Genomic DNA, 25145 nt, shown 5'->3' on the forward strand with positions numbered 1-25145 from the left:
TTATGGCCCCTTCCCAGAGCCAGAACCACTTCCCTTCCCAGAGCCAGAACCCCTTCCCAGAGCCAGAACCCCTTCCCAGAGCCAGAACCCCTTCCCAGAGCCAGAACCACTTCCCTTCCCAGAGCCAGAACCACTTCCCTTCCCAGAGCCAGAACCACTTCCCTTCCCAGAGCCAGAACCACTTCCCTTCCCAGAGCCAGAACCACTTCCCTTCCCAGAGCCAGAACCACTTCCCTTCCCAGAGCCAGAACCACTTCCCTTCCCAGAGCCAGAACCACTTCCCTTCCCAGAGCCAGAACCACTTCCCTTCCCAGAGCCAGAACCACTTCCCTTCCCAGAGCCAGAACCACTTCCCTTCCCAGAGCCAGAACCACTTCCCTAACCCCTTCCCAGAGCCAGAACCACTTCCCTAACCTCTTCCCAGAACCACTTCCCTAACCCCTTCCCAGAGCCAGAACCACTCCCCTAACCCCTTCCCAGAGCCAGAACCACTTCCTTGTGAACACATAAGAGGTAGGAGCTAGGGAAAAGCCTAGGACTGAAATGGAATAAGAACTAGATAAAATGCACTCTTGGTGAAGAGATGTAGCATTCTCCCCCTCCCCCCTTCACTGTCGTAGTGGTATAGACACCCCTCTCCCCCCTTCACTGTCGTAGTGGTATAGACACCCCTCTCCCCCTTCACTGTCGTAGTGGTATAGACACCCCTCTCCCCCTTCACTGTCGTAGTGGTATAGACACCCCTCTCCCCCCTTCACTGTCGTAGTGGTGTAGACACCCCTCTCCCCCTTCACTGTCATAGTGGTGTAGACACCCCCCTCCCCCCTTCACTGTCATAGTGGTATAGACACCCCCCTCCCCCCTTCACTGTCATAGTGGTATAGACACCCCTCTCCCCCTTCACTGTCATAGTGGTATAGACACCCCTCTCCCCCTTCACTGTCGTAGTGGTGTAGACACCCCTCTCCCCCCTTCACTGTCATAGTGGTATAGATACCCCTCTCCCCCTTAACTGTCATAGTGGTATAGATACCCCTCTCCCCCTTCACTGTCATAGTGGTATAGACACCCCTCTCCCCCCTTCACTGTCATAGTGGTAAAGATACCCCTCTCCCCCTTCACTGTCATAGTGGTATAGATACCCCTCTCCCCCTTCACTGTCGTAGTGGTGTAGACACCCCTCTCCCCCTTCACTGTCATAGTGGTGTAGACACCCCTCTCCCCCCTTCACTGTCGTAGTGGTGTAGACACCCCTCTCCCCCCTTCACTGTCATAGTGGTGTAGACACCCCTCTCCCCCCTTCACTGTCGTAGTGGTGTAGACACCCCTCTCCCCCTTCACTGTCGTAGTGGTGTAGACACCCCTCTCCCCCTTCACTGTCGTAGTGGTGTAGACACCCCTCTCCCCCTTCACTGTCGTAGTGGTGTAGACACCCCTCTCCCCCTTCACTGTCGTAGTGGTGTAGACACCCCTCTCCCCTCGTCACTGTCATAGTGGTGTAGACACCCCTCTCCCACCGTCGTCATAGTGGTGTAGACACCCCTCTCCCCCCTTCACTGTCATAGTGGTGTAGACACCCCTCTCCCCCCTTCACTGTCATAGTGGTATAGACACCCCTCTCCCCCTTCACTGTCATAGTGGTGTAGACACCCCTCTCCCCCTTCACTGTCATAGTGGTGTAGACACCCCTCTCCCCCCTTCACTGTCATAGTGGTGTAGACACCCCCCTCCCATCGTCTCATAGTGGTGTAGACACCCCCCCTCCCACCGTCTCATAGTGGTGTAGACACCCCCCTCCCATCGTCTCATAGTGGTGTAGACACCCCCCCTCCCACCGTCTCATAGTGGTGTAGACACCCCCCTCCCATCGTCTCATAGTGGTGTAGACACCCCCTCCCATCGTCTCATAGTGGTGTAGACACCCCCCTCCCATCGTCTCATAGTGGTGTAGACACCCCCCCTCCCACCGTCTCATAGTGGTGTAGACACCCCCCCTCCCACCGTCTCATAGTGGTGTAGACACCCCCCTCCCACCGTCTCATAGTGGTGTAGACACCCCCCTCCCACCGTCTCATAGTGGTGTAGACACCCCCCTCCCACCGTCACTGTCATAGTGGTGTAGACACCCCCCTCCCACCGTCTCATAGTGGTGTAGACACCCCCCCTCCCACCGTCTCATAGTGGTGTAGACACCCCCCTCCCACCGTCTCATAGTGGTGTAGACACCCCCCTCCCATCGTCTCATAGTGGTGTAGACACCCCCCTCCCATCGTCTCATAGTGGTGTAGACACTCCCCTCCCACCGTCTCATAGTGGTGTAGACACCCCCCTCCCACCGTCTCATAGTGGTGTAGACACCCCCCCTCCCACCGTCTCATAGTGGTGTAGACACCCCCCTCCCACCGTCTCATAGTGGTGTAGACACCCCCCTCCCATCGTCTCATAGTGGTGTAGACACCCCCCCTCCCACCGTCTCATAGTGGTGTAGACACCCCCCTCCCACCGTCTCATAGTGGTGTAGACACCCCCCTCCCACCGTCTCATAGTGGTGTAGACACTCCCCTCCCATCGTCTCATAGTGGTGTAGACACCCCCCTCCCATCGTCTCATAGTGGTGTAGACACCCCCCCTCCCACCGTCTCATAGTGGTGTAGACACCCCCCTCCCACCGTCTCATAGTGGTGTAGACACCTCCCTCCCACCGTCTCATAGTGGTGTAGACACCCCCCCTCCCACCGTCTCATAGTGGTGTAGACACCCCCCTCCCACCGTCTCATAGTGGTGTAGACACCCCCCTCCCACCGTCTCATAGTGGTGTAGACACCCCCCTCCCACCGTCTCATAGTGGTGTAGACACCCCCCTCCCACCGTCTCATAGTGGTGTAGACACCCCCCTCCCACCTTCTCATAGTGGTGTAGACACCCCCCCTCCCACCGTCTCATAGTGGTGTAGACACCCCCCTCCCACCGTCTCATAGTGGTGTAGACACCCCCCTCCCACCGTCTCATAGTGGTGTAGACACCCCCCTCCCATCGTCTCATAGTGGTGTAGACACCCCCCTCCCACCGTCTCATAGTGGTGTAGACACCCCCCCTCCCACCGTCTCATAGTGGTGTAGACACCCCCCTCCCACCGTCTCATAGTGGTGTAGACACCCCCCTCCCACCGTTCTCATAGTGGTGTAGACACCCCCCTCCCACCGTCTCATAGTGGTGTAGACACCCCCCTCCCACCGTCTCATAGTGGTGTAGACACCCCCCCTCCCACCGTCTCATAGTGGTGTAGACACCCCCCTCCCACCGTCTCATAGTGGTGTAGACACCCCCCTCCCACCGTCTCATAGTGGTGTAGACACCCCCCTCCCACCGTCTCATAGTGGTGTAGACACCCCCCTCCCACCGTCTCATAGTGGTGTAGACACCCCCCTCCCACCGTCTCATAGTGGTGTAGACACCCCCCTCCCACCGTCTCATAGTGGTGTAGACACCCCCCTCCCACCGTCTCATAGTGGTGTAGACACCCCCCTCCCACCGTCTCATAGTGGTGTAGACACCCCCCTCCCACCGTCTCATAGTGGTGTAGACACCCCCCCTCCCACCGTCTCATAGTGGTGTAGACACCTCCCCTCCCACCGTCTCATAGTGGTGTAGACACCCCCCCTCCCACCGTCTCATAGTGGTGTAGACACCTCCCCTCCCACCGTCTCATAGTGGTGTAGACACCCCCCTCCCACCGTCTCATAGTGGTGTAGACACCCCCCTCCCACCGTCTCATAGTGGTGTAGACACCCCCCTCCCACCGTCTCATAGTGGTGTAGACACCCCCCTCCCATCGTCTCATAGTGGTGTAGACACCCCCCCTCCCACCGTCTCATAGTGGTGTAGACACTCCCCTCCCACCGTCTCATAGTGGTGTAGACACCCCCCTCCCACCGTCTCATAGTGGTGTAGACACCCCCCTCCCACCATCTCATAGTGGTGTAGACACCCCCCTCCCACCGTCTCATAGTGGTGTAGACACCCCCCTCCCACCGTCTCATAGTGGTGTAGACACCCCCCTCCCACCGTCTCATAGTGGTGTAGACACCCCCCTCCCACCGTCTCATAGTGGTGTAGACACCCCCCTCCCACCGTCTCATAGTGGTGTAGACACCCCCCCTCCCACCGTCTCATAGTGGTGTAGACACCCCCCTCCCACCGTCTCATAGTGGTGTAGACACCCCCCTCCCACCGTCTCATAGTGGTGTAGACACCCCCCCTCCCACCGTCTCATAGTGGTGTAGACACCCCCCTCCCACCGTCTCATAGTGGTGTAGACACCCCCCTCCCACCGTCTCATAGTGGTGTAGACACCCCCCTCCCACCGTCTCATAGTGGTGTAGACACCCCCCTCCCACCGTCTCATAGTGGTGTAGACACCCCCCTCCCACCGTCTCATAGTGGTGTAGACACCCCCCTCCCACCGTCTCATAGTGGTGTAGACACCCCCCCTCCCACCGTCTCATAGTGGTGTAGACACCCCCCCTCCCACCGTCTCATAGTGGTGTAGACACCCCCCTCCCACCGTCTCATAGTGGTGTAGACACCCCCCTCCCACCGTCTCATAGTGGTGTAGACACCCCCCTCCCACCGTCTCATAGTGGTGTAGACACCCCCCTCCCACCGTCTCATAGTGGTGTAGACACCCCCCTCCCACCGTCTCATAGTGGTGTAGACACCCCCCTCCCACCGTCTCATAGTGGTGTAGACACCCCCCTCCCACCGTCTCATAGTGGTGTAGACACCCCCCTCCCACCGTCTCATAGTGGTGTAGACACCCCCCTCCCACCGTCTCATAGTGGTGTAGACACCCCCCTCCCACCGTCTCATAGTGGTGTAGACACCCCCCTCCCACCGTCTCATAGTGGTGTAGACACCCCCCTCCCACCGTCTCATAGTGGTGTAGACACCCCCCTCCCACCGTCTCATAGTGGTGTAGACACCCCCCTCCCACCGTCTCATAGTGGTGTAGACACCCCCCTCCCACCGTCTCATAGTGGTGTAGACACTCCCCTCCCACCGTCTCATAGTGGTGTAGACACCCCCCCTCCCACCGTCTCATAGTGGTGTAGACACCCCCCTCCCACCGTCTCATAGTGGTGTAGACACCCCCCTCCCACCGTCTCATAGTGGTGTAGACACTCCCCTCCCACCGTCTCATAGTGGTGTAGACACTCCCCTCCCACCGTCTCATAGTGTGTGTGCTGCTACTTCTTGTTGTTGTTTATCACTTTCTTTCCGTTTGTCTTTTTCTTCTCCTCCCTCTCGTTCGGCGTGTTGCCATGACACTGCTGGCTCTGTCCATGCCCTGGGCTGTGACATCACTGTGACCTTTCGGCTGTGTTGTCCAATCAGCTGCTGGTGAAGGGGGTGAATGAGACGCTGGTGGCTCAGAGGGTGGTGCCCGCTCTCATCACTCTCTCCAGCGACCCTGAAATGTAAGTGTCCCCCTGCTGCCTCGTCTGGCCACCTCGACCCTACCTTCACCTCGCAGGAAGAATCCCACATCATCGGGAGATTTTGATTTGTTTAATAGTTGATTTGATTGGGGCAGACAATCGAAGAGCTCAGAATGCGAAACAAATACGGCTCAAAGGTAAATAACGTGAACTTGACTAAAGTGAACTAAATTGTGTCTGAAACTCAGGGATAGAGACACTGAGCCATTACAGCATGAATCCAGTACAAAGTAGGTGCTCTCTCTAAAAATGTATATTTTCTTTGCTCTCTCAGATGGTTTCAAGTCTGTCTGACTCTGGGTAAAAAAAACTCTTCTTTGGGGTTTCTTCCTGTAGAGGTTGAGGTGCGGTTGACCGGTTCTGTGTCGTTAATGTTGACTGTCACTAACACCACGCGTCATCAGTGTGCGACATTACCCATCACACGTTATTATTGGGTCACCAGCCTGCGTCACTAACCCACAACCAGGTCGTCACTATATAACCGTGCTTGAAAGGACGGAAGTATGATGCGTTCTAAATATAAAATGTGATTTTAAACACTAACCCAAATTCTTACCTCTAACCTAAACCATTTCATAAACCCAAACCCTAACTATAGTCAATTAATACCAAATATCTAATGTACTGAAGATATACAGTGGGGAGAACAAGTATTTGATACACTGCCGATTTTGCAGGTTTTCCTACTTACAAAGCATGTAGAGGTCTGTCATTTTTATCATAGGTACACTTCAACTGTGAGAGACGGAATCTAAAACAAAAATCCAGAAAATCACATTGTATGATTTTTAAGTAATTAATTTGCATTTTATTGCATGACATAAGTATTTGATCACCTACCAACCAGTAAGAATTCCGGCTCTCACAGACCTGTTAGTTTTTCTTTAAGAAGCCCTCCTGTTCTCCACTCATTACCTGTATTAACTGCACCTGTTTGAACTCGTTACCTGTATAAAAGACACCTGTCCACACACTCAATCAAACAGACTCCAACCTCTCCACAATGGCCAAGACCAGAGAGCTGTGTAAGGACATCAGGGATAAATTGTAGACCTGTACAAGGCTGGGATGGGCTACAGGACAATAGGCAAGCAGCTTGGTGAGAAGGCAACAACTGTTGGCGCAATTATTAGAAAATGGAAGAAGTTGAAGATGACGGTCAATCACCCTCGGTCTTGTGCTCCATGCAAGATCTCACCTCGTGGGGCATCAATGATCATGAGGAATGTGAGGGATCAGCCCAGAACTACACGGCAGGACCTGGTCAATGACCTGAAGAGAGCTGGGACCACAGTCTCAAAGAAAACCATTAGTAACACACTACGCCGTCATGGATTAAAATCCTGCAGCGCACGCAAGGTCCCCCTGCTCAAGCCAGCGCATGTCCAGGCCCGTCTGAAGTTTGCCAATGACCATCTGGATGATCCAGAGGAGGAATGGGAGAAGGTCATGTGGTCTGATGAGACAAAAATAGAGCTTTTTGCTCTAAACTCCACTCGCCGTGTTTGGAGGAATAGAAGGATGAGTACAACCCCAAGAACACCATCCCAACCGTGAAGCATGGAGGTGGAAACATCATTCTTTGGGGATGCTTTTCTGCAAAGGGGACAGGACGACTGCACCGTATTGAGGGAGGATGGATGGGGCCATGTATCGCGAGATCTTGGCCAACAACCTCCTTCCCTCAGTAAGAGCATTGAAGATGGGTCGTGGCTGGGTCTTCCAGCATGACAACGACACGAAGCACACAGCCATGGCAACTAAGGAGTGGCTCCGTAAGAAGCATCTCAAGGTCCTGGAGTGGCCTAGCCAGTCTCCAGACCTGAACCCAATAGAAAATCTTTGGAGGGAGCTGAAAGTCCGTATTGCCCAGCGACAGCCCCGAAACCTGAAGGATCTGGAGAAGATCTGTAGGGAGGAGTGGGCCAAAATCCCTGCTGCAGTGTGTGCAAACCTAGTCAAGAACTACAGGAAACGTATGATCTCTGTAATTGCAAACAAAGGTTTCTGTACCAAATATTAAGTTCTGCTTTTCTGATGTATCAAATACTTATGTCATGCAATAAAATGCAAATTAATTACTTAAAAATCATACAATGTGATTTTCTGGATTTTTGTTTTAGATTCCGTCTCTCATAGTTGAAGTGTACCTATGATAAAAATTACAGACCTCTACATGCTTTGTAAGTAGGAAAACCTGCAAAATCGTCAGTGTATCAAATACTTGTTCTCCCCACTGTAGGTGATTTTGTCCTTTCTGGCATAACTGTCTAGTAACTACCCAATCATGTTCATCGAATCATCAGTCTGCAACACTAACTCAACTCGTTCTCTGATTGGCTGCATTTCGAGGTATCCCATTATGCTCAGCTGTAATTTCTTACCCCCTTTCCTCCTCCTCACCCACCTTTTAGCAGATCCCTCCCCCAAGCCTCCAACCCTCCTGATTGTCTTCACCTCTCTCTCCCTCCTAACCTCTTCCTCTTCCTCTCCCTCGTAACCTCTTCCTCCATCGTAACCTCTTCCTTCCTCCCTCACTCCCACCCTCATAACCTATTCCTCCCTCCCTCTCACCCTCCTAACCTCTTCCACCCTCCTAACCTCTCCCTCCCTCCATCCTAATCTCTCCCTCTTCCTCCCTCCCTCCTAACCTTTTCCTCCCCCCATAACCTTTTCCTCACTCCTAACCTTTTCCTCCCTCCTAACCTTTTCCTCCCTACCTCTTCCTTCCTCCCTCACTCCCAACCTCATAACCTATTCCTCCCTCCCTCTCACCCTCCTAACCTCTTCCACCCTCCTAACCTCTTCCTCTCTCCATCCTAACCTCTTCCTCTCTCCATCCTAACCTCTTCCTTTCCATCCTAACCTCTTCCTCTCTCTCTTGGTTGGTGTTGGTCAGTTTTATATTGTTATTGTCAGAGCTGCACCTTGTAATGTTTATAAAGCAGAGACCTGTCTCTATTGAAACGCCTGTCTGGTTTACAGTTCAGTTAGGATATCTACTATCCCTGCCTTTGGTACCATCATGGAGACAGTCACACACAAAGAGGTACCAATGTCAATATTTACAAACAAATATACATGTACATACTACACACATGCATGAACACGTGTGTGTGTGTGTATACAGTTGAAGTCGGAAGTTTACATACACCTTAACCAAATACATCTCAACTCAATATTTCAATATTTAATCCTAGTAAAAACTCCCTGTTTTAGGTCAGTTAGGATCACCACTTTATTTTAAGAATGTGAAATGTCAGAATAATAGTAGAGAATGATTTATTTCAGCTTTTATTTCTTTCATCACATTCCCAGTGGGTCAGAAGTTTACATACAGTCGTGGCCAAATGTTTTGAGAATGACACGAATATTAATTTTCACAAAGTCTGCTGCCTCAGTTTGTATGATGGCAATTTGCATATACTCCAGAATGTTATGAAGAGTTATCAGATGAATTGCAATTAATTGCAAAGTCCCTCTTTGCCATGCAAATGAACTGAATCCCCCAAAAACATTTCCACTGCATTTCAGCCCTGCCACAAAAGGACCAGCTGACATCATGTCAGTGATTCTCTCGTTAACACAGGTGTGAGTGTTGACGAAGACAAGGCTGGAGATCACTGTCATGGTGATTGAGTTCGAATTAAAAATAAAAAAAATAAAAAATGTTATTTTACCATTATTTAACTAGGCAAGTCAGTTAAGAACAAATTTTTTTTTTCAATGATGGCATAGGAACAGTGGGTTAACTGCCTTGTTCAGGGGCAGAGCGACAGATTTGTACCTTGTCAACTGGGGGATTTGAACTTGCAACCTTTCGTTTACTAGCCCAACGCTAGTAAGCTTCAAAAGGAGGGTGGTGCTTGGAATCATTGTTCTTCCTCTGTCAACCATGGTTACCTGCAAGGAAACACGTGCCGTTATCATTGCTTTGCACAAAAAGTGCTTCACAGGCAAGGATATTGCTGCCAGTAAGATTGCACCTAAATCAACCATTTATCGGATCATCAAGAACTTCAAGGACAGCGGTTCAATTGTTGTGAAGAAGGCTTCAGGGCGCCCAAGAAAGTCCAGCAAGCGCCAGGACCGTCTCCTAAAGTTGATTCAGCTGCGGGATCAGGGCACCACCAGTACAGAGCTTGCTCAGGAATGGCAGCAGGCAGATGTGAGTGCATCTGCAAGCACAGTGAGGCGAAGACTTTTGGAGGATGGCCTGGTGTCAAGAAGGGCAGCAAAGAAGCCACTTCTCTCCAGGAAAAACATCAGGGACAGACTGATATTCTGGAAAAGATACAGGGATTGGGCTGCTGAGGACTGGGGTAAAGTCATTTTCTCTGAATCCCCTTTCCGATTGTTTGGGGCATCCGGAAAAACGCTTGTCCGGAGAAGACAAGGTGAGCGCTACCATCAGTCCTGTGTGATGCCGACAGTAAAGCATCCTGAGGCCATTCATGTGTGGGGTTGCTTCTCAGCCAAGGGAGTGGGCTCACTCACAATTTTGCCTAAGAACACAGCCATGATTAAAGAATGGTACCAACACATCCTCCAAGAGCAACTTCTCCCAACCATCCAGGAACCGTTTGGTGACGAACAATGCCTTTTCCAGCATGATGGAGCACCTTGCCATAAGGCAAAAGTGATAACTAAGTGGCTTGGGGAACAAAACATTGATATTTTGGGTCCATGGCGAGGAAACTGCCCAGACCTTAATCCCATTGAGAACTTGTGGTCAATCCTCAAGTGGCGGGTGGACAAACAAAAACCCACAAATTCTGACAAACTCCAAGCATTGATTATGCAAGAATGGCCTGCCATGAGTCAGGATGTGGCCCAGATGTTAATTGACAGCATGCCAGGGCGGATTGCAGAGTTCTTGAAAAGGAAGGGTCAACACTGCAAATATTGACTCTTTGCATCAACTACATGTAATTGTCAATAAAAGCCTTTGACACTGACGAAATGTTTGTAATTATACTTCAGTATTCCATAGTAACATCTGACAAAAATATCTAAAGACACTGAAGCAACAAACTTTGTGGAAATTAATATTTGTCATTCTCAAAACTTTTGGCCACGACTGTACACGCACTTAGTATTTGGTAGCATTGCCTTTAAATTGTTTAACTTGGGTCAAGTGTTTCGGGTAGCCTTCCACAAGCTTCCCACAATACGTTGGGTGAATTTTGGCACATTCCTCCTGACAGAGCTGGTGTAACTGAGTCAGGTCTGTAAGCCTCCTTGCTCGTACACGCTTTTTCAGTTCTGCCCACAAATGTTCAATAGGATTGAGGTCAGGGCTTTGAGATGGCCACTCCAATACCTTGACTTTGTTTTCCTTAAGCCATTTTGCCACAACTTTGGAAGTATGCTTGGGGTCATTGTCCAGTTGGAAGACCCATTTGCGGACAAGCTTTAAATTCCTGACTGATGTCTTGAGATGTTGCTTCAATGTATACACATCATTTTCCTCCCTCATGATGCCATCTATTTTGTGAAGTGCACCAGTCCCTGCTGCAGCAAAGCACCCCCACAACATGATGCTGCCACCCCCGTGCTTCACGGTTGGGATGGTGTTCTTCGGGCTGGCAAGCATCCCCCTTTTTCCTCCAAACATAACGATGGTCATTATGGCCAAACAGTTCTATTTTTGTTTCATCAGACCAGAGGACATTTCTCCAAAAAGTACGATCTTTGTCCCCATGTGCAGTTGCAAACCGTAGTCTGGCATTTTTATGGCGGTTTTGGAGCAGTGGCTTTTTCCTTGCTGAGCGGCCTTTCAGGTTACGTCGATATAGGACTTGTTTAACTGTGGATATAGAGACTTTTGTACCGGTTTCCTCCAGCGTCTTCACAAGGTCCTTTGCTGCTGTTTGGGATTGATTTTGCACTTTTCGCACCAAAGGACGTTCATATCTAGGAGACAGAACGCGTCTCCTTCCTGAGCAGTAAGGTGGCTGCGTGGCCCCATGGTGTTTATACTTGCGTACTATTGTTTGTACAGATGAACGTGGTACCTTCAGGCGTTTGGAAATGGCTTCCAATGATGAACCAGACTTGTGGAGGTCAAAAAAAGAAATTGAAGTCTTGGCTGATTTCTTTTGATTTTCCCATGATGTCAAGCAGAGGCACTGAGTTTGAAGGTAGGCCTTGAAATGCATCCACAGGTACACCTCCAATTGACTAAAATGATGTAAATTAGCCTATCATAAGCTTCTAATGCCATGACATCATTTTCTGGAATTTTCTAAGCTGTTTAAAGGCACAGTCAACTTAGTGTATGTAAACTTCTGACCCCCTGGAATTGTGATACAGTGAAATAATCGGTCTGTAAACAATTGTTTGAAAAATTAATTGTGTCATGCACAAAGTAGATTATAGAAAACTATAGATTGTTAACAAGAAATTTGTGGAGTCGTTGAAAAACGAGTTTTAATGACTCCAACCTGTGTATGTAAACTTCCGACTTCTACTGTGTGTGTATATTAATGTGTGTGTGTGTGTGTGTGTGTGTGTGTGTGTGTGTGTGTGTGTGTGTGTGTGTGTGTGTATAAATGACTGTGTGTATATATATATGACTGTGTGTATATTTGACTGTGTGTGTGTGTGTATATATGACGGTGTGTATATATGACTGTGTGTGTGTGTATATGTATATATAACTGTGTGTGTGTATATATATATATATATATATATGACTGTGTGTGTATATATACACATATATATACATGTGTATATATATATATATATACACATATGTACATATATGTACATATGTATATGTATGTGTATATATATACACATATATGTGTATATATACATATATATGTGTATATGTGTATATATACATATATATACATATATATATATATGACTGTGTATATATGTGTATATATACATATATATACATATATATACATATATGTACTGTGCATAGTCATATATATATGTGTATATATACTCATATATGTGTATATATATACACATACATATATATATATGTATATATACACATATATGTGTATATATATACACATACACATATATGTGTATATATATATACACATACATATACATATGTATATATGTATACACATACATATACATATGTATATATGTATATATGTGTATATATATACACATACATATACATATGTATATATATGTATATATATGTATATATGCATATATATACATATGTATATGTATGTGTATATATATACACATATATGTGTATATATACATATGTGTATATGTGTATATATACATATATATACATATATATATATATGACTGTGTGTATATATATATATATATATATATACATATACACATATATACACAGTCATATATGTATATATACATACGTATATGTGTATATATATATATATACGTATGTATATATGCATATATATATGTATATATATATATATACACATATACGTATGTATATATACATATATGACTGTGTATATATGTGTATATGTATATATATATATATATATATATATATATATATGTATATATATGTATATATATGTATATATACACATATACACATATACATATATGTATATATACACATATGTGTGTATATATATACACATACATATACATATGTATATATATGTATATATGTGTATATATATATACATGTATATATATGTGTATATATATACACATACATATATATATACATACACACACATATACACACAGTCATATATATATACATATAAACAGACACATTAATATACACACAGTCATATATATGCATATATACATATATACGTACATATATATACATATGTATATGTATGTGTATATATATACACATATATACATATATATACATATGTATATGTATGTGTATATATATACACATATATGTGTATATATACATATATATATATATATATATATATGTATGTGTATATATATACACATATATGAGTATATATACATATATATATATGACTGTGTATATATATGTGTATATATATATATATACATACATACATATACACATACACATATATACACAGTCATATATATATATATATATATGTATGTGTGTATATATATTAATGCGTGTGTGTATATGACTATGTGTATATTAATGTGTGTGCGTGCGTGTCCCAGCTGTTGGAGCGTGTGAAGATGCAGCTAGCGTCGTTCCTGGAGGACCCACAGTACCAGGACCAACACTCTCTACACATGGAGATCATCAGGACCTTTGGCCGGGTCGGACCCAACACTGAGCCACGCTTCAGAGACGAGTGTCAGTACTGCCACACACTAATGCAAAGGCACACACAGAAAAAGGGGCTCACACACACACACAGAAAGTAATAGTGTGTTTTTCATATTTCAGTTGTGCTCCCCCACCTCCACAAGCTGGCGTTGAATAACAACGCTCAGGCTACAGAGAGGAAGAGGATAGACATCGCTACTCAGCTGTTTGAGGCCTACAGCGCTCTCTCATGCTGCTGTGTCCTTCACCTTCTGTACCACCAACGTGTGTGTGTGTGTGTGTGTGTGTGTGTGTGTGTGTGTGTGTGTGTGTGTGTGTGTGTGTGTGTGTGTGTGTGTGTGTGTGTGTGTGTGTGTGTGTGTGTGTGTGTGTGTGTGTGTGTGTGTGTGTGTGTGTGTGTGTGTGTGTGTGTCCTGCTACGGTGTGTTCAACACTTAGCTCACCCTTTGTTCATCGTTGAGGCAAACAGCTACATGTACCAAGTTGAGTAACTTTTTTTAGAGACGTTTCTCAGATTCTGTCTTTAGAATAACACAACCTAGGTCAAGACTAGGTTACTGTGGTCAGACTAGGTTACTGTGGTCAGACTAGGTTACTGTGGTCAGACTAGGTTACTGTGGTCAGACTAGGTTACTGTGGTCAGACTAGGTTACTGTGGTCAGACTAGGTTACTGTGGTCAGACTAGGTTACTGTGGCCAGCCTAGGTTACTGTGGCCAGCCTAGGTTACTGTGGCCAGCCTAGGTTACTGTGGCCAGCCTAGGTTACTGTGGCCAGCCTAGGTTACTGTGGTCAGACTAGGTTACTGTGGTCAGACTAGGTTACTGTGGTCAGACTAGGTTACTGTGGCCAGCCTAGGTTACTGTGGCCAGCCTAGGTTACTGTGGCCAGCCTAGGTTACTGTGGCCAGCCTAGGTTACTGTGGCCAGCCTAGGTTACTGTGGCCAGCCTAGGTTACTGTGGCCAGCCTAGGTTACTGTGGCCAGCCTAGGTTACTGTGGCCAGCCTAGGTTACTGTGGCCAGCCTAGGTTACTGTGGTCAGCCTAGGTTACTGTAGTCAGTGGGTCCTATGGGACAGGGGGTTAAAAGTTCACTATTTGTGGTTCTGGGCTTAACTTGCCCTGCCCTGTTTTGTTATATATATATATACTGAATTAATGTTCTATTATAGCTGTATGTTTGTGTGCCTTCAAACTGTTTTAGCTGATGTCAACCATTTTATCTAAAAGGTCTTTGGTCTTTGGCATCAGCTTTGATCTTTGTATATGTGTGACAGAGGTGTGTGTGTGGTTTGTGCAGTGGTTGCCTATCCCTTCCAGAGAGAAGGAGCGCGAGGGAGAGAAAGAGACCACAGGCCACAGAGAGAAGGAGCGCGAGGGAGAGAGAAAGAGACCACAGGCCACAGAGAGAAGGAGCGCGAGGGAGAGAGAAAGAGACCACAGGTCACAGAGAGAAGGAGCGCGAGGGAGAGAGAAAGAGACCACAGGCCACAGAGAGAAGGAGCGCGAGGGAGAGAGAAAGAGACCACAGCCCACAGAGAGAAGGAGCGCGAGGGAGAGAGAAAGAGACCACAGCCCGCCTGAGAGAGAGAGCGAGAGGGAGAAGCCAGGAGAGAAAATGAGAGAGGGAGAGCTGCCTCCAAGCCTTTGGTCAGAGTTCCCAGCATAGTGCTCAGTGCGTGGGCATGCATGCACGTTCTTCCCTGAATGTGTTCCCAAAATGGTGTGGTTCCACAAGGGCATAGCTCAGAGACCTCCCTAACCTCCTCTTTGGCGACCTTCATACACCCATACCATCACATACCCACCACCTGGTGACCTTCATACACCCACCACCACCCACCCATCACATACCCACCACCCACCCAGCTGGCTGAGGCTTGGTACTGTGTGATTTATAGCAGGCTATACTGAGGGTCTCATGTAGCTTTGGTCACAGTGGCTAAACCCCTGACAGATCGCTCATTATCAAAGCCTGGGGCTGTGACATCATCAGCTTGCGACGAGCCATTCGAAGTACTGTGGCCCTCTGGGTAATGTAGTCATGTACCATCCTCACTAATCTTACCTACTTGTGTTTGGTTGTCAAGTGTTGACTGTTGTTAAACTCTGTGTACTCAGTGTTCAGTTGGTCAGTAGGTATTTTAAAACTGTGTTGGTGTCTGGTTGTCCAATATTAGTGTAGTTAAACTCTGTGTTAGTCTTCAGTTGTCCAGTGAAACATTTATTTAAACTCTGTTAGTGTTTGGTTGTCCAATATGTGTTGTTAAACCCCTGCGTTAGTATTTAGATGTCTGGTAAGTTTTGTTCAACTCTGTGTTAGTGTTTGGTTGTCCTCTCCTTGACTTCCTGTTCCAGTCATCTCAGAGGAGCTTATGGTGAATCACTTCCTGCCTGGCCTGAGGTGTCTGAGGACGGACATGGAACAGCTATCTCCTGAACACGAGGTACACACACTCACACGCACTCTCACATTGACCATACAGTAGCTCTTCCAAACTACATCAACTGACCTGTTTCCCATGCCAGCTAAAGACCAGCTGATTCCCTGTCCCAGACCACTCACCACACAGCGTGATGTTGTCTCCAGGAGGGAGACTCACCAGGCATACTTTCCACAGCACAGCAATCTGCCATATTTTCCGCTGTGTGTCTTGTTGCAGGTGATCCTGAGCTCCATGATCAAGGAGGGGGAAACGAAGGTAGAGAACAGAGGGATTGGACAGGCTGAGGGGTGAGTACTAACACACACCATTAAAACAGCGCCCATGTGTCTGTGTGCCATGACAGAGCATTCAAAACACACTTTCCTAGCCTGCTGGTTTTGATCCCAAACATGAGTCTATTTAATTGTTTTGGTCATTTAGCAGAGGCTCTTATCCAAAGCGACTTACTGTAGTGAGTGCATACATTTGTATATGTTTTCCGTACTGGTCCCCCCTGGTGAATCGAACCCACCACCCTGGCGCTGCCAGTGCCTTGCTCTACCAACTGAGCTACGTGGGACTTGCCGGGTCACAGTCACATGACCCTCTGGAAGCCTGGCTTCAGAAAACAGGTAGAGAAACCGTGGCTTTAGATACAGATCAGTGGTGAGGGAGGAGGGCAGAAAGCGTTCAAAGAGCATTGGGACCCAGCCGTAGTGTGAGGGAGGGGAGGAGGGGAGTTTAGGGAGGAGTACAGGAAAGAGCATTAGGACCCAGCCGTAGTGTGAGGGAGGGGAGTTTAGGGAGGAGTACAGGAAAGAGCATTAGGACCCAGCCGTAGTGTGAGGGAGGGGAGGAGGGGAGTTTAGGGTGGAGTACAGGAAAGAGCATTGGGACCCAGCCGTAGTGTGAGTGAGAGGAGGAGGGGAGTTTAGGGAGGAGTACAGGAAAGAGCATTGGGACCCAGCCGTAGTGTGAGGGAGGGGAGTTTAGGGAGGAGTACAGGAAAGAGCATTAGGACCCAGCTGTAGTGTGAGGGAGGGGAGGAGGGGAGTTTAGGGAGGAGTACAGGAAAGAGCATTGGGACCCAGCCGTAGTGTGAGTGAGAGGAGGAGGGGAGTTTAGGGAGGAGTACAGGAAAGAGGATTAGTACCCAGCCGTAGTGTGGGTGAGAGGAGGGGGGGAGTTTAGGGTGGAGTACAGGAAAGAGCATTGGGACCCAGCCGTAGTGTGAGGGAGGAGGGGAGTTTAGGGAGGAGTACAGGAAAGAGGATTAGTACCCAGCCGTAGTGTGGGTGAGAGGAGGGGGGGAGTTTAGGGTGGAGTACAGGAAAGAGCATTGGGACCCAGCCGTAGTGTGAGTGAGAGGAGGAGGGGAGTTTAGGGAGGAGTACAGGAAAGAGCATTGGGACCCAGCCGTAGTGTGGGTGAGAGGAGGAGGGATGTGTGTGCATCAACATTTCAACATTTGAACTCTGAGGCTGTAGCCTAGCAACATACATACAAAAGTTTTCTGCCTTAGTTGTTTTTAGGCTGTTTTTCTCTTCATGTTCAATTATAACTTTAAAATGTCTGTCATCATGTTTTTAGATTCAGTCATCATCATGTCATAATGCACAGTGTCAGAGACAACAGTTATAACTAGAATCTCTGTCATCATAATGCACAGTGTCAGAGACAACAGTTATAACTAGAATCTCTGTCATCATAATGCACAGTGACAGAGACAACAGTTATAACTAGAATCTCTGTCATCATAATGCACAGTGACAGAGACAACAGTTATAACTAGAATCTCTGTCATCATAATGCACAGTGTCAGAGACAACAGTTATAACTAGAATCTCTGTCATCATAATGCACAGTGTCAGAGACAACAGTTATAACTAGAATCTCTGTCATCATAATGCACAGTGTCAGAGACAACAGTTATAACTAGAATCTCTGTCATCATAATGCACAGTGTCAGAGACAACAGTTATAACTAGAATCTCTGTCATCATAATGCACAGTGTCAGAGACAACAGTTATAACTAGAATCTCTGTCATCATAATGCACAGTGTCAGAGACAACAGTTATAACTAGAATCTCTGTCATCATAATGCACAGTGTCAGAGACAACAGTTATAACTAGAATCTCTGTCATCATAATGCACAGTGTCAGAGACAACAGTTATAACTAGAATCTCTGTCATCATAATGCACAGTGTCAGAGACAACAGTTATAACTAGAATCTCTGTCATCATAATGCACAGTGTCAAAGACAACAGTTATAACTAGAATCTCTGTCATCATAATGCACAGTGTCAGAGACAACAGTTATAACTAGAATCTCTGTCATCATAATGCACAGTGTCAGAGACAACAGTTATAACTAGAATCTCTGTCATCATAATGCAGTGACAGAGACAAGTTATAACTAGAATCTCTGTCATCATAATGCACAGTGTCAGAGACAACAGTTATAACTAGAATCTCTGTCATCATAATACACAGTGTCAGAGACAACAGTTATAACTAGAATCTCTGTCATCATAATGCACAGTGTCAGAGACAACAGTTATAACTAGAATCTCTGTCATCATAATGCACAGTGTCAGAGACAACAGTTATAACTAGAATCTCTGTCATCATAATGCAGTGACAGAGACAAGTTATAACTAGAATCTCTGTCATCATAATGCACAGTGTCAGAGACAACAGTTATAACTAGAATCTCTGTCATCATAATGCACAGTGTCAGAGACAACAGTTATAACTAGAATCTCTGTCATCATAATGCACAGTGTCAGAGACAACAGTTATAACTAGAATCTCTGTCATCATAATGCACAGTGTCAGAGACAACAGTTATAACTAGAATCTCTGTCATCATAATGCACAGTGTCAACCAGTGCCTGGGCTTGCCTCCGCTGTACCCGTGCCCCACCATACCCCTGTCTGCACATTATGCCCAGAATCTATTCTACCACGCCCATAAATCTGCTCCTTTTATTCCTTGTCCCCAACGCTCTAGGCGACCAGTTTTGATAGCCTTTAGCCGCACCCTCATCCTACTACTCCTCTGTTCCTCGGGTGATGTGGAGGTAAACCCAGGCCCTGCATGTCCCCAGTCACCCTCATTTGTTGACTTCTGTGATCGAAAAAGCCTTGGCCTCATGCATGTCAACATCAGAAGCCTCCTCCCTAAGTTTGCCTTACTCACCGCTTTAGCACACTCTGCCAACCCTGATGTCCTTGCCGTGTCCGAATCCTGGCTTAGGAAGGCCACCAAAAATTCTGGGATTTCCATACCCAACTATAACACTTTCCGTCAAGATAGAACTGCCAAAGGGGGAGGAGTTGCAATCTACTGCAGAGATAGCCTGCAAAGTTCTGTCATACTTTCCAGGTCTATGCCCAAACAGTTCGAACTTCTAATTTTAAAAATTAATCTCTCCAGAAATAAGTCTCTCACTGTTGCCGCCTGCTACCGACCCCCCTCAGCTCCCAGCTGTGCCCTGGACACCATCTGTGAATTGATCGCTCCCCATCTAGCTTCAGAGTTTGTTCTGTTAGGTGACCTAAACTGGGATATGCTTAACACCCCGGCAGTCTTACAATCCAAGCTTGATGCCCTCAATCTCACAGAAATCATCAAGGAACCCACCAGGTACAACCCTAAATCCGTAAACATGGGCACCCTAATAGACATTATCCTGACCAACCTGCCCTCCAAATACACCTCTGCTGTCTTCAATCAAGATCTCAGCGATCACTGCCTCATTGCCTGTATCCGCCACGGGTCCGCGGTCAAACGACCACCCCTCATCACTGTCAAACGCTCCCTAAAACACTTCTGCGAGCAGGCCTTTCTAATCGACCTGGCCCGGGTACCCTGGAAGGATATTGACCTCATCCCGTCAGTTGAGGATGCCTGGTCATTCTTTAAAAGTTACTTCCTCACCATATTAGACAAGCATGCTCCGTTAAAAAAATGCAGAACCAAGAACAGATATAGCCCTTGGTTCACTCCAGACCTGACTGCCCTCGACCAGCACAAAAACATCCTGTGGCGAACTGCAATAGCATCGAAGAGCCCCCGCGATATGCAACTGTTCAGGGAAGTCAGGAACCAATACACGCAGTCAGTCAGGAAAGCAAAGGCCAGCTTTTTCAAGCAGAAATTTGCATCCTGTAGCTCTAACTCCAAAAAGTTCTGGGATACTGTAAAGTCCATGGAAAACAAGAGCACCTCCTCCCAGCTGCCCACTGCACTGAGGCTAGGTAACACGGTCACCACTGATAAGTCCGTGATAATCGAAAACTTCAACAAACATTTCTCAATGGCTGGCCATGCCTTCCTCCTGGCGACTCCAACCTTGGCCAACAGCCCCGCCCCCCCCGCTGCTACTCGCCCAAGCCTCCCCAGCTTCTCCTTTACCCATATCCAGATAGCAGATGTTCTGAAAGAGCTGGAAAACCTGGACCCATACAAATCAGCTGGGCTTGACAATCTGGACCCCCTATTTCTGAAACTGTCCGCCGCCATTGTCGCACCCCCTATTACCAGCCTGTTCAACCTCTCCTTCGTATCATCTGAGATCCCCAAGGATTGGAAAGCTGCCGCGGTCATCCCCATCTTCAAAGGGGGAGACACCCTGGACCCAAACTGTTACAGACCTATATCCATCCTGCCCTGCCTATCTAAGGTCTTCGAAAGCCAAGTCAACAAACAGATCACTGACCATCTCGAATCCCACCGTACCTTCTCCGCTGTGCAATCCGGTTTCCGAGCCGGTCACGGGTGCACCTCAGCCACGCTCAAGGTACTAAACGATATCATAACCGCCATCGATAAAAGACATTACTGTGCAGCCGTCTTCATCGACCTGGCCAAGGCTTTCGACTCTGTCAATCACCATATTCTTATCGGCAGACTCAGTAGCCTCGGTTTTTCTAATGACTGCCTTGCCTGGTTCACCAACTACTTTGCAGACAGAGTTCAGTGTGTCAAATCGGAGGGCATGTTGTCCGGTCCTCTGGCAGTCTCTATGGGGGTACCACAGGGTTCAATTCTCGGGCCGACTCTTTTCTCTGTATACATCAATGATGTTGCTCTTGCTGCGGGCGATTCCCTGATCCACCTCTACGCAGACGACACCATTCTATATACTTCCGGCCCTTCCTTGGACACTGTGCTATCTAACCTCCAAACGAGCTTCAATGCCATACAACACTCCTTCCGTGGCCTCCAACTGCTCTTAAACGCTAGTAAAACCAAATGCATGCTTTTCAACCGTTCGCTGCCTGCACCCGCACGCCCGACTAGCATCACCACCCTGGACGGTTCCGACCTAGAATATGTGGACATCTATAAGTACCTAGGTGTCTGGCTAGACTGCAAACTCTCCTTCCAGACTCATATCAAACATCTCCAATCCAAAATCAAATCAAGAATCGGCTTTCTATTCCGCAACAAAGCCTCCTTCACTCACGCCGCCAAACTTACCCTAGTAAAACTGACTATCCTACCGATCCTCGACTTCGGCGATGTCATCTACAAAATAGCTTCCAATACTCTACTCAGCAAACTGGATGCAGTTTATCACAGTGCCATTCGTTTTGTTACTAAAGCACCTTATACGACCCACCACTGCGACCTGTATGCCCTAGTCGGCTGGCCCTCGCTACATGTTCGTCGTCAGACCCACTGGCTCCAGGTCATCTACAAGGCTATGCTAGGTAAAGTGCCGCCTTATCTCAGTTCACTGGTCACGATGGCTACACCCACCCGCAGCACGCGCTCCAGCAGGTGTATCTCACTGATCATCCCTAAAGCCAAAACCTCATTTGGACGCCTTTCCTTCCAGTTCTCTGCTGCCTGCGACTGGAACGAATTGCAAAAATCTCTGAAGTTGGAGACTTTTATCTCCCTCAACAACTTTAAAAATCTGCTATCTGAGCAGCTAACCGATCGCTGCAGCTGTACATAGTCCATCTGTAAACTACCCACCCAATTTACCTACCTCACCCCCCATACTGCTTTTATTTATTTACTTTTCTGCTCTTTTGCACACCAGTATCTCTTCTTGCACATGATCATCTGATGATTTATCACTCCAGTGTTAATCTGCTAAATTGTAATTATTCGATTTATTGCCTATCTCATGCCTTTTGCACACATTGTATATAGATTCTCTTTTTTTCTACCATGTTATTGACTTGTTTATTGTTTACTCCATGTGTAACTCTGTGTTGTCTGTTCACACTGCTATGCTTTATCTTGGCCAGGTCGCAGTTGCAAATGAGAACTTGTTCTCAACTAGCCTACCTGGTTAAATAAAGGTGAAATAAAAAAAATTAAAAAATTAAAAATAACTAGAATCTCTGTCATCATAATGCACAGTGTCAGAGACAACAGTTATAACTAGAATCTCTGTCATCATAATGCACAGTGTCAGAGACAACAGTTATAAATAGAATCTCTGTCATCATAATGCAGTGACAGAGACAAGTTATAACTAGAATCTCTGTCATCATAATGCACAGTGTCAGAGACAACAGTTATAACTAGAATCTCTGTCATCATAATGCACAGTGTCAGAGACAACAGTTATAACTAGAATCTCTGTCATCATAATGCACAGTGTCAGAGACAACAGTTATAACTAGAATCTCTGTCATCATAATGCACAGTGTCAGAGACAACAGTTATAACTAGAATCTCTGTCATCATAATGCACAGTGTCAGAGACAACAGTTATAACTAGAATCTCTGTCATCATAATGCACAGTGTCAGAGACAACAGTTATAACTAGAATCTCTGTCATCATAATGCACAGTGTCAGAGACAACAGTTATAACTAGAATCTCTGTCATCATAATGCACAGTGTCAGAGACAACAGTTATAACTAGAATCTCTGTCATCATAATGCACAGTGTCAGAGACAACAGTTATAACTAGAATCTCTGTCATCATAATGCACAGTGTCAGAGACAACAGTTATAACTAGAATCTCTGTCATCATAATACACAGTGTCAGAGACAACAGTTATAACTAGAATCTCTGTCATCATAATGCACAGTGTCAGAGACAACAGTTATAACTAGAATCTCTGTCATCATAATGCACAGTGTCAGAGACAACAGTTATAACTAGAATCTCTGTCATCATAATACACAGTGTCAGAGACAACAGTTATAACTAGAATCTCTGTCATCATAATGCAGTGACAGAGACAACAGTTATAACTAGAATCTCTGTCATCATAATGCAGTGACAGAGACAACAGTTATAACTAGAATCTCTGTCATCATAATGCAGTGACAGAGACAACAGTTATAACTTTAGAATCTCTGTCATCATAATGCACAGTGTCAGAGACAACAGTTATAACTTTAGAATCTCTGTCATTGTAATGCACAGTTTTAGAGACAACAGTGATGTCTGATGACAGGATCCAGCCCTGATATGGGCCTGTTTTATCACATCTCTCAACAAGCATGTTACTACTAAGCCTCTCAACTCCAGCGTTTTACTGTGTTTCATAACTTTCATTCCAGTGTTGACCATATGTCGTTGTGATAATATTACTTTGTCTATGTGCTGTTGTTCAACCCCAGTTAGGCATAGAGGGGGAAAAAGAGGAACTCACTTAACTGTCAGTCAGTAGAGAACAGAAGGAACTGTTACTGTTAACACTTAAGCAACTGCTTTTACCAGTCTAGTTATATGGACACCTGGTCAATGTCAAGGCAAAGAAATGAGCCTTTTATAATCTGACAGTTAACAGCAACACCTCTCTGAATTGGATGTTTAGGGAGACAAAGAATATTGAGATTATAGACAAAACATTCTAGATGAATGATAGGTACACTGAATGGTTTTTACAGGCTATATAATAATTTCCCATTCTACAGGCTATACACTAATCTACAGTCAGCTTCAAATATATTGTTTTGACTCTGTACTCTGAAGTGATACAATGACTATTAGGTTGAAGTACAGACTAGCAGCTTTAATTCAAGGGTATTTTCATCCATATCATATTTCATCATTGAGAAATTACAGAACTTTTTGTACATAGACCCCCCCCCCCCCCATTTTAGGGGTCCAAAAGTATTGGGACAAATTAACTTGTGTATGAAAGTAGTCAAAAGTTAAGTATTTGTTCCCATATTCCTCCTAGAGTGCAATGATTACATCAAGCTTGTATCTCTACAAACGTGTTGGATGCATTTGCTGTTTGTTTTGGTTGTGTTTCAGGTGTTTTTGCACCCAATAGAAATGAATGGTAAATAATGTATTGTGTCATTTTGGAGTCACTTTTATTGTAAACAAGAATCAAATATTTTTCTTGTGTTTTTCAGAGTCAGTAGAAAGGCCTCTTTAGTGTCCTACATTTTCATAACTGTGACCGTAATTGCCTACTGTCTGTAAACTGTTAGTCTCTTAACGACCGTTCCTCAGGTGCATGTTCATTAATTGGTTATGGTTCATTGAACAAGCATGGGGAACAGTGTTTAAACCGTTTACAATGAAGATCTGTGAAGTTATTTGGATTTTTTTGAATTATCTTTGAAAGACAGTGTCCTGAAAAAGGGACATTTGCATAATAAGTGTATAATCTATATCCCAGTGTGAAGTATATAATATAATCTATATCCTAGTGTGCAGTATATAATATAATCTTTATCCCAGTGTGCAGTATATAATCTATATCCCAGTGTGCAGTATATAATATCATCTTTATCCCAGTGTACACTATATAATATAATCTATATCCCAGTGTGCAGTATATAATATAATCTTTATCCCAGTGTGCAGTATATAATATAATCTTTACCCCAGTGTACACTATATAATATAATCTATATCCCAGTGTGCACTATATAATCTATATCCTAGTGTGCACTATATAGTATAATCTATATCCTAGTGTGCACTATATAGTATAATCTATATCCCAGTGTGTACT

At 46.0% G+C, this 25145-nt stretch overlaps 1 protein-coding gene across 9 annotated transcripts in view; it reads left to right on the forward strand.

The window, feature by feature from the left end:
- relch (RAB11 binding and LisH domain, coiled-coil and HEAT repeat containing) overlaps positions 1–25145 on the forward strand; it is an 83934-nt gene that overhangs the window by 57272 nt on the left and 1517 nt on the right. For 5 of the 9 annotated variants that reach the window (XM_071328084.1, XM_071328086.1, XM_071328091.1 and 2 more), the window contains 7 exons: positions 5395–5477; positions 5687–5728; positions 8487–8550; positions 13644–13782; positions 13876–13992; positions 16113–16201; positions 16418–16488. In XM_071328084.1, coding sequence (XP_071184185.1) covers positions 5395–5477; positions 5687–5728; positions 8487–8550; positions 13644–13782; positions 13876–13992; positions 16113–16201; positions 16418–16488 — 605 coding nt within the window. Of the gene's footprint in view, positions 1–5394; positions 5478–5686; positions 5729–8486; positions 8551–13643; positions 13783–13875; positions 13993–16112; positions 16202–16417; positions 16489–25145 lie in introns of those variants that run through there. The other 4 variants (XM_071328088.1, XM_071328090.1, XM_071328092.1 and 1 more) reach the window with 2 other exon arrangements.

The sequence above is a fragment of the Salvelinus alpinus genome, chromosome 10 (genome assembly GCF_045679555.1).
Source record: "Salvelinus alpinus chromosome 10, SLU_Salpinus.1, whole genome shotgun sequence".
Taxonomy (NCBI): Eukaryota; Metazoa; Chordata; class Actinopteri; order Salmoniformes; family Salmonidae; genus Salvelinus; species Salvelinus alpinus.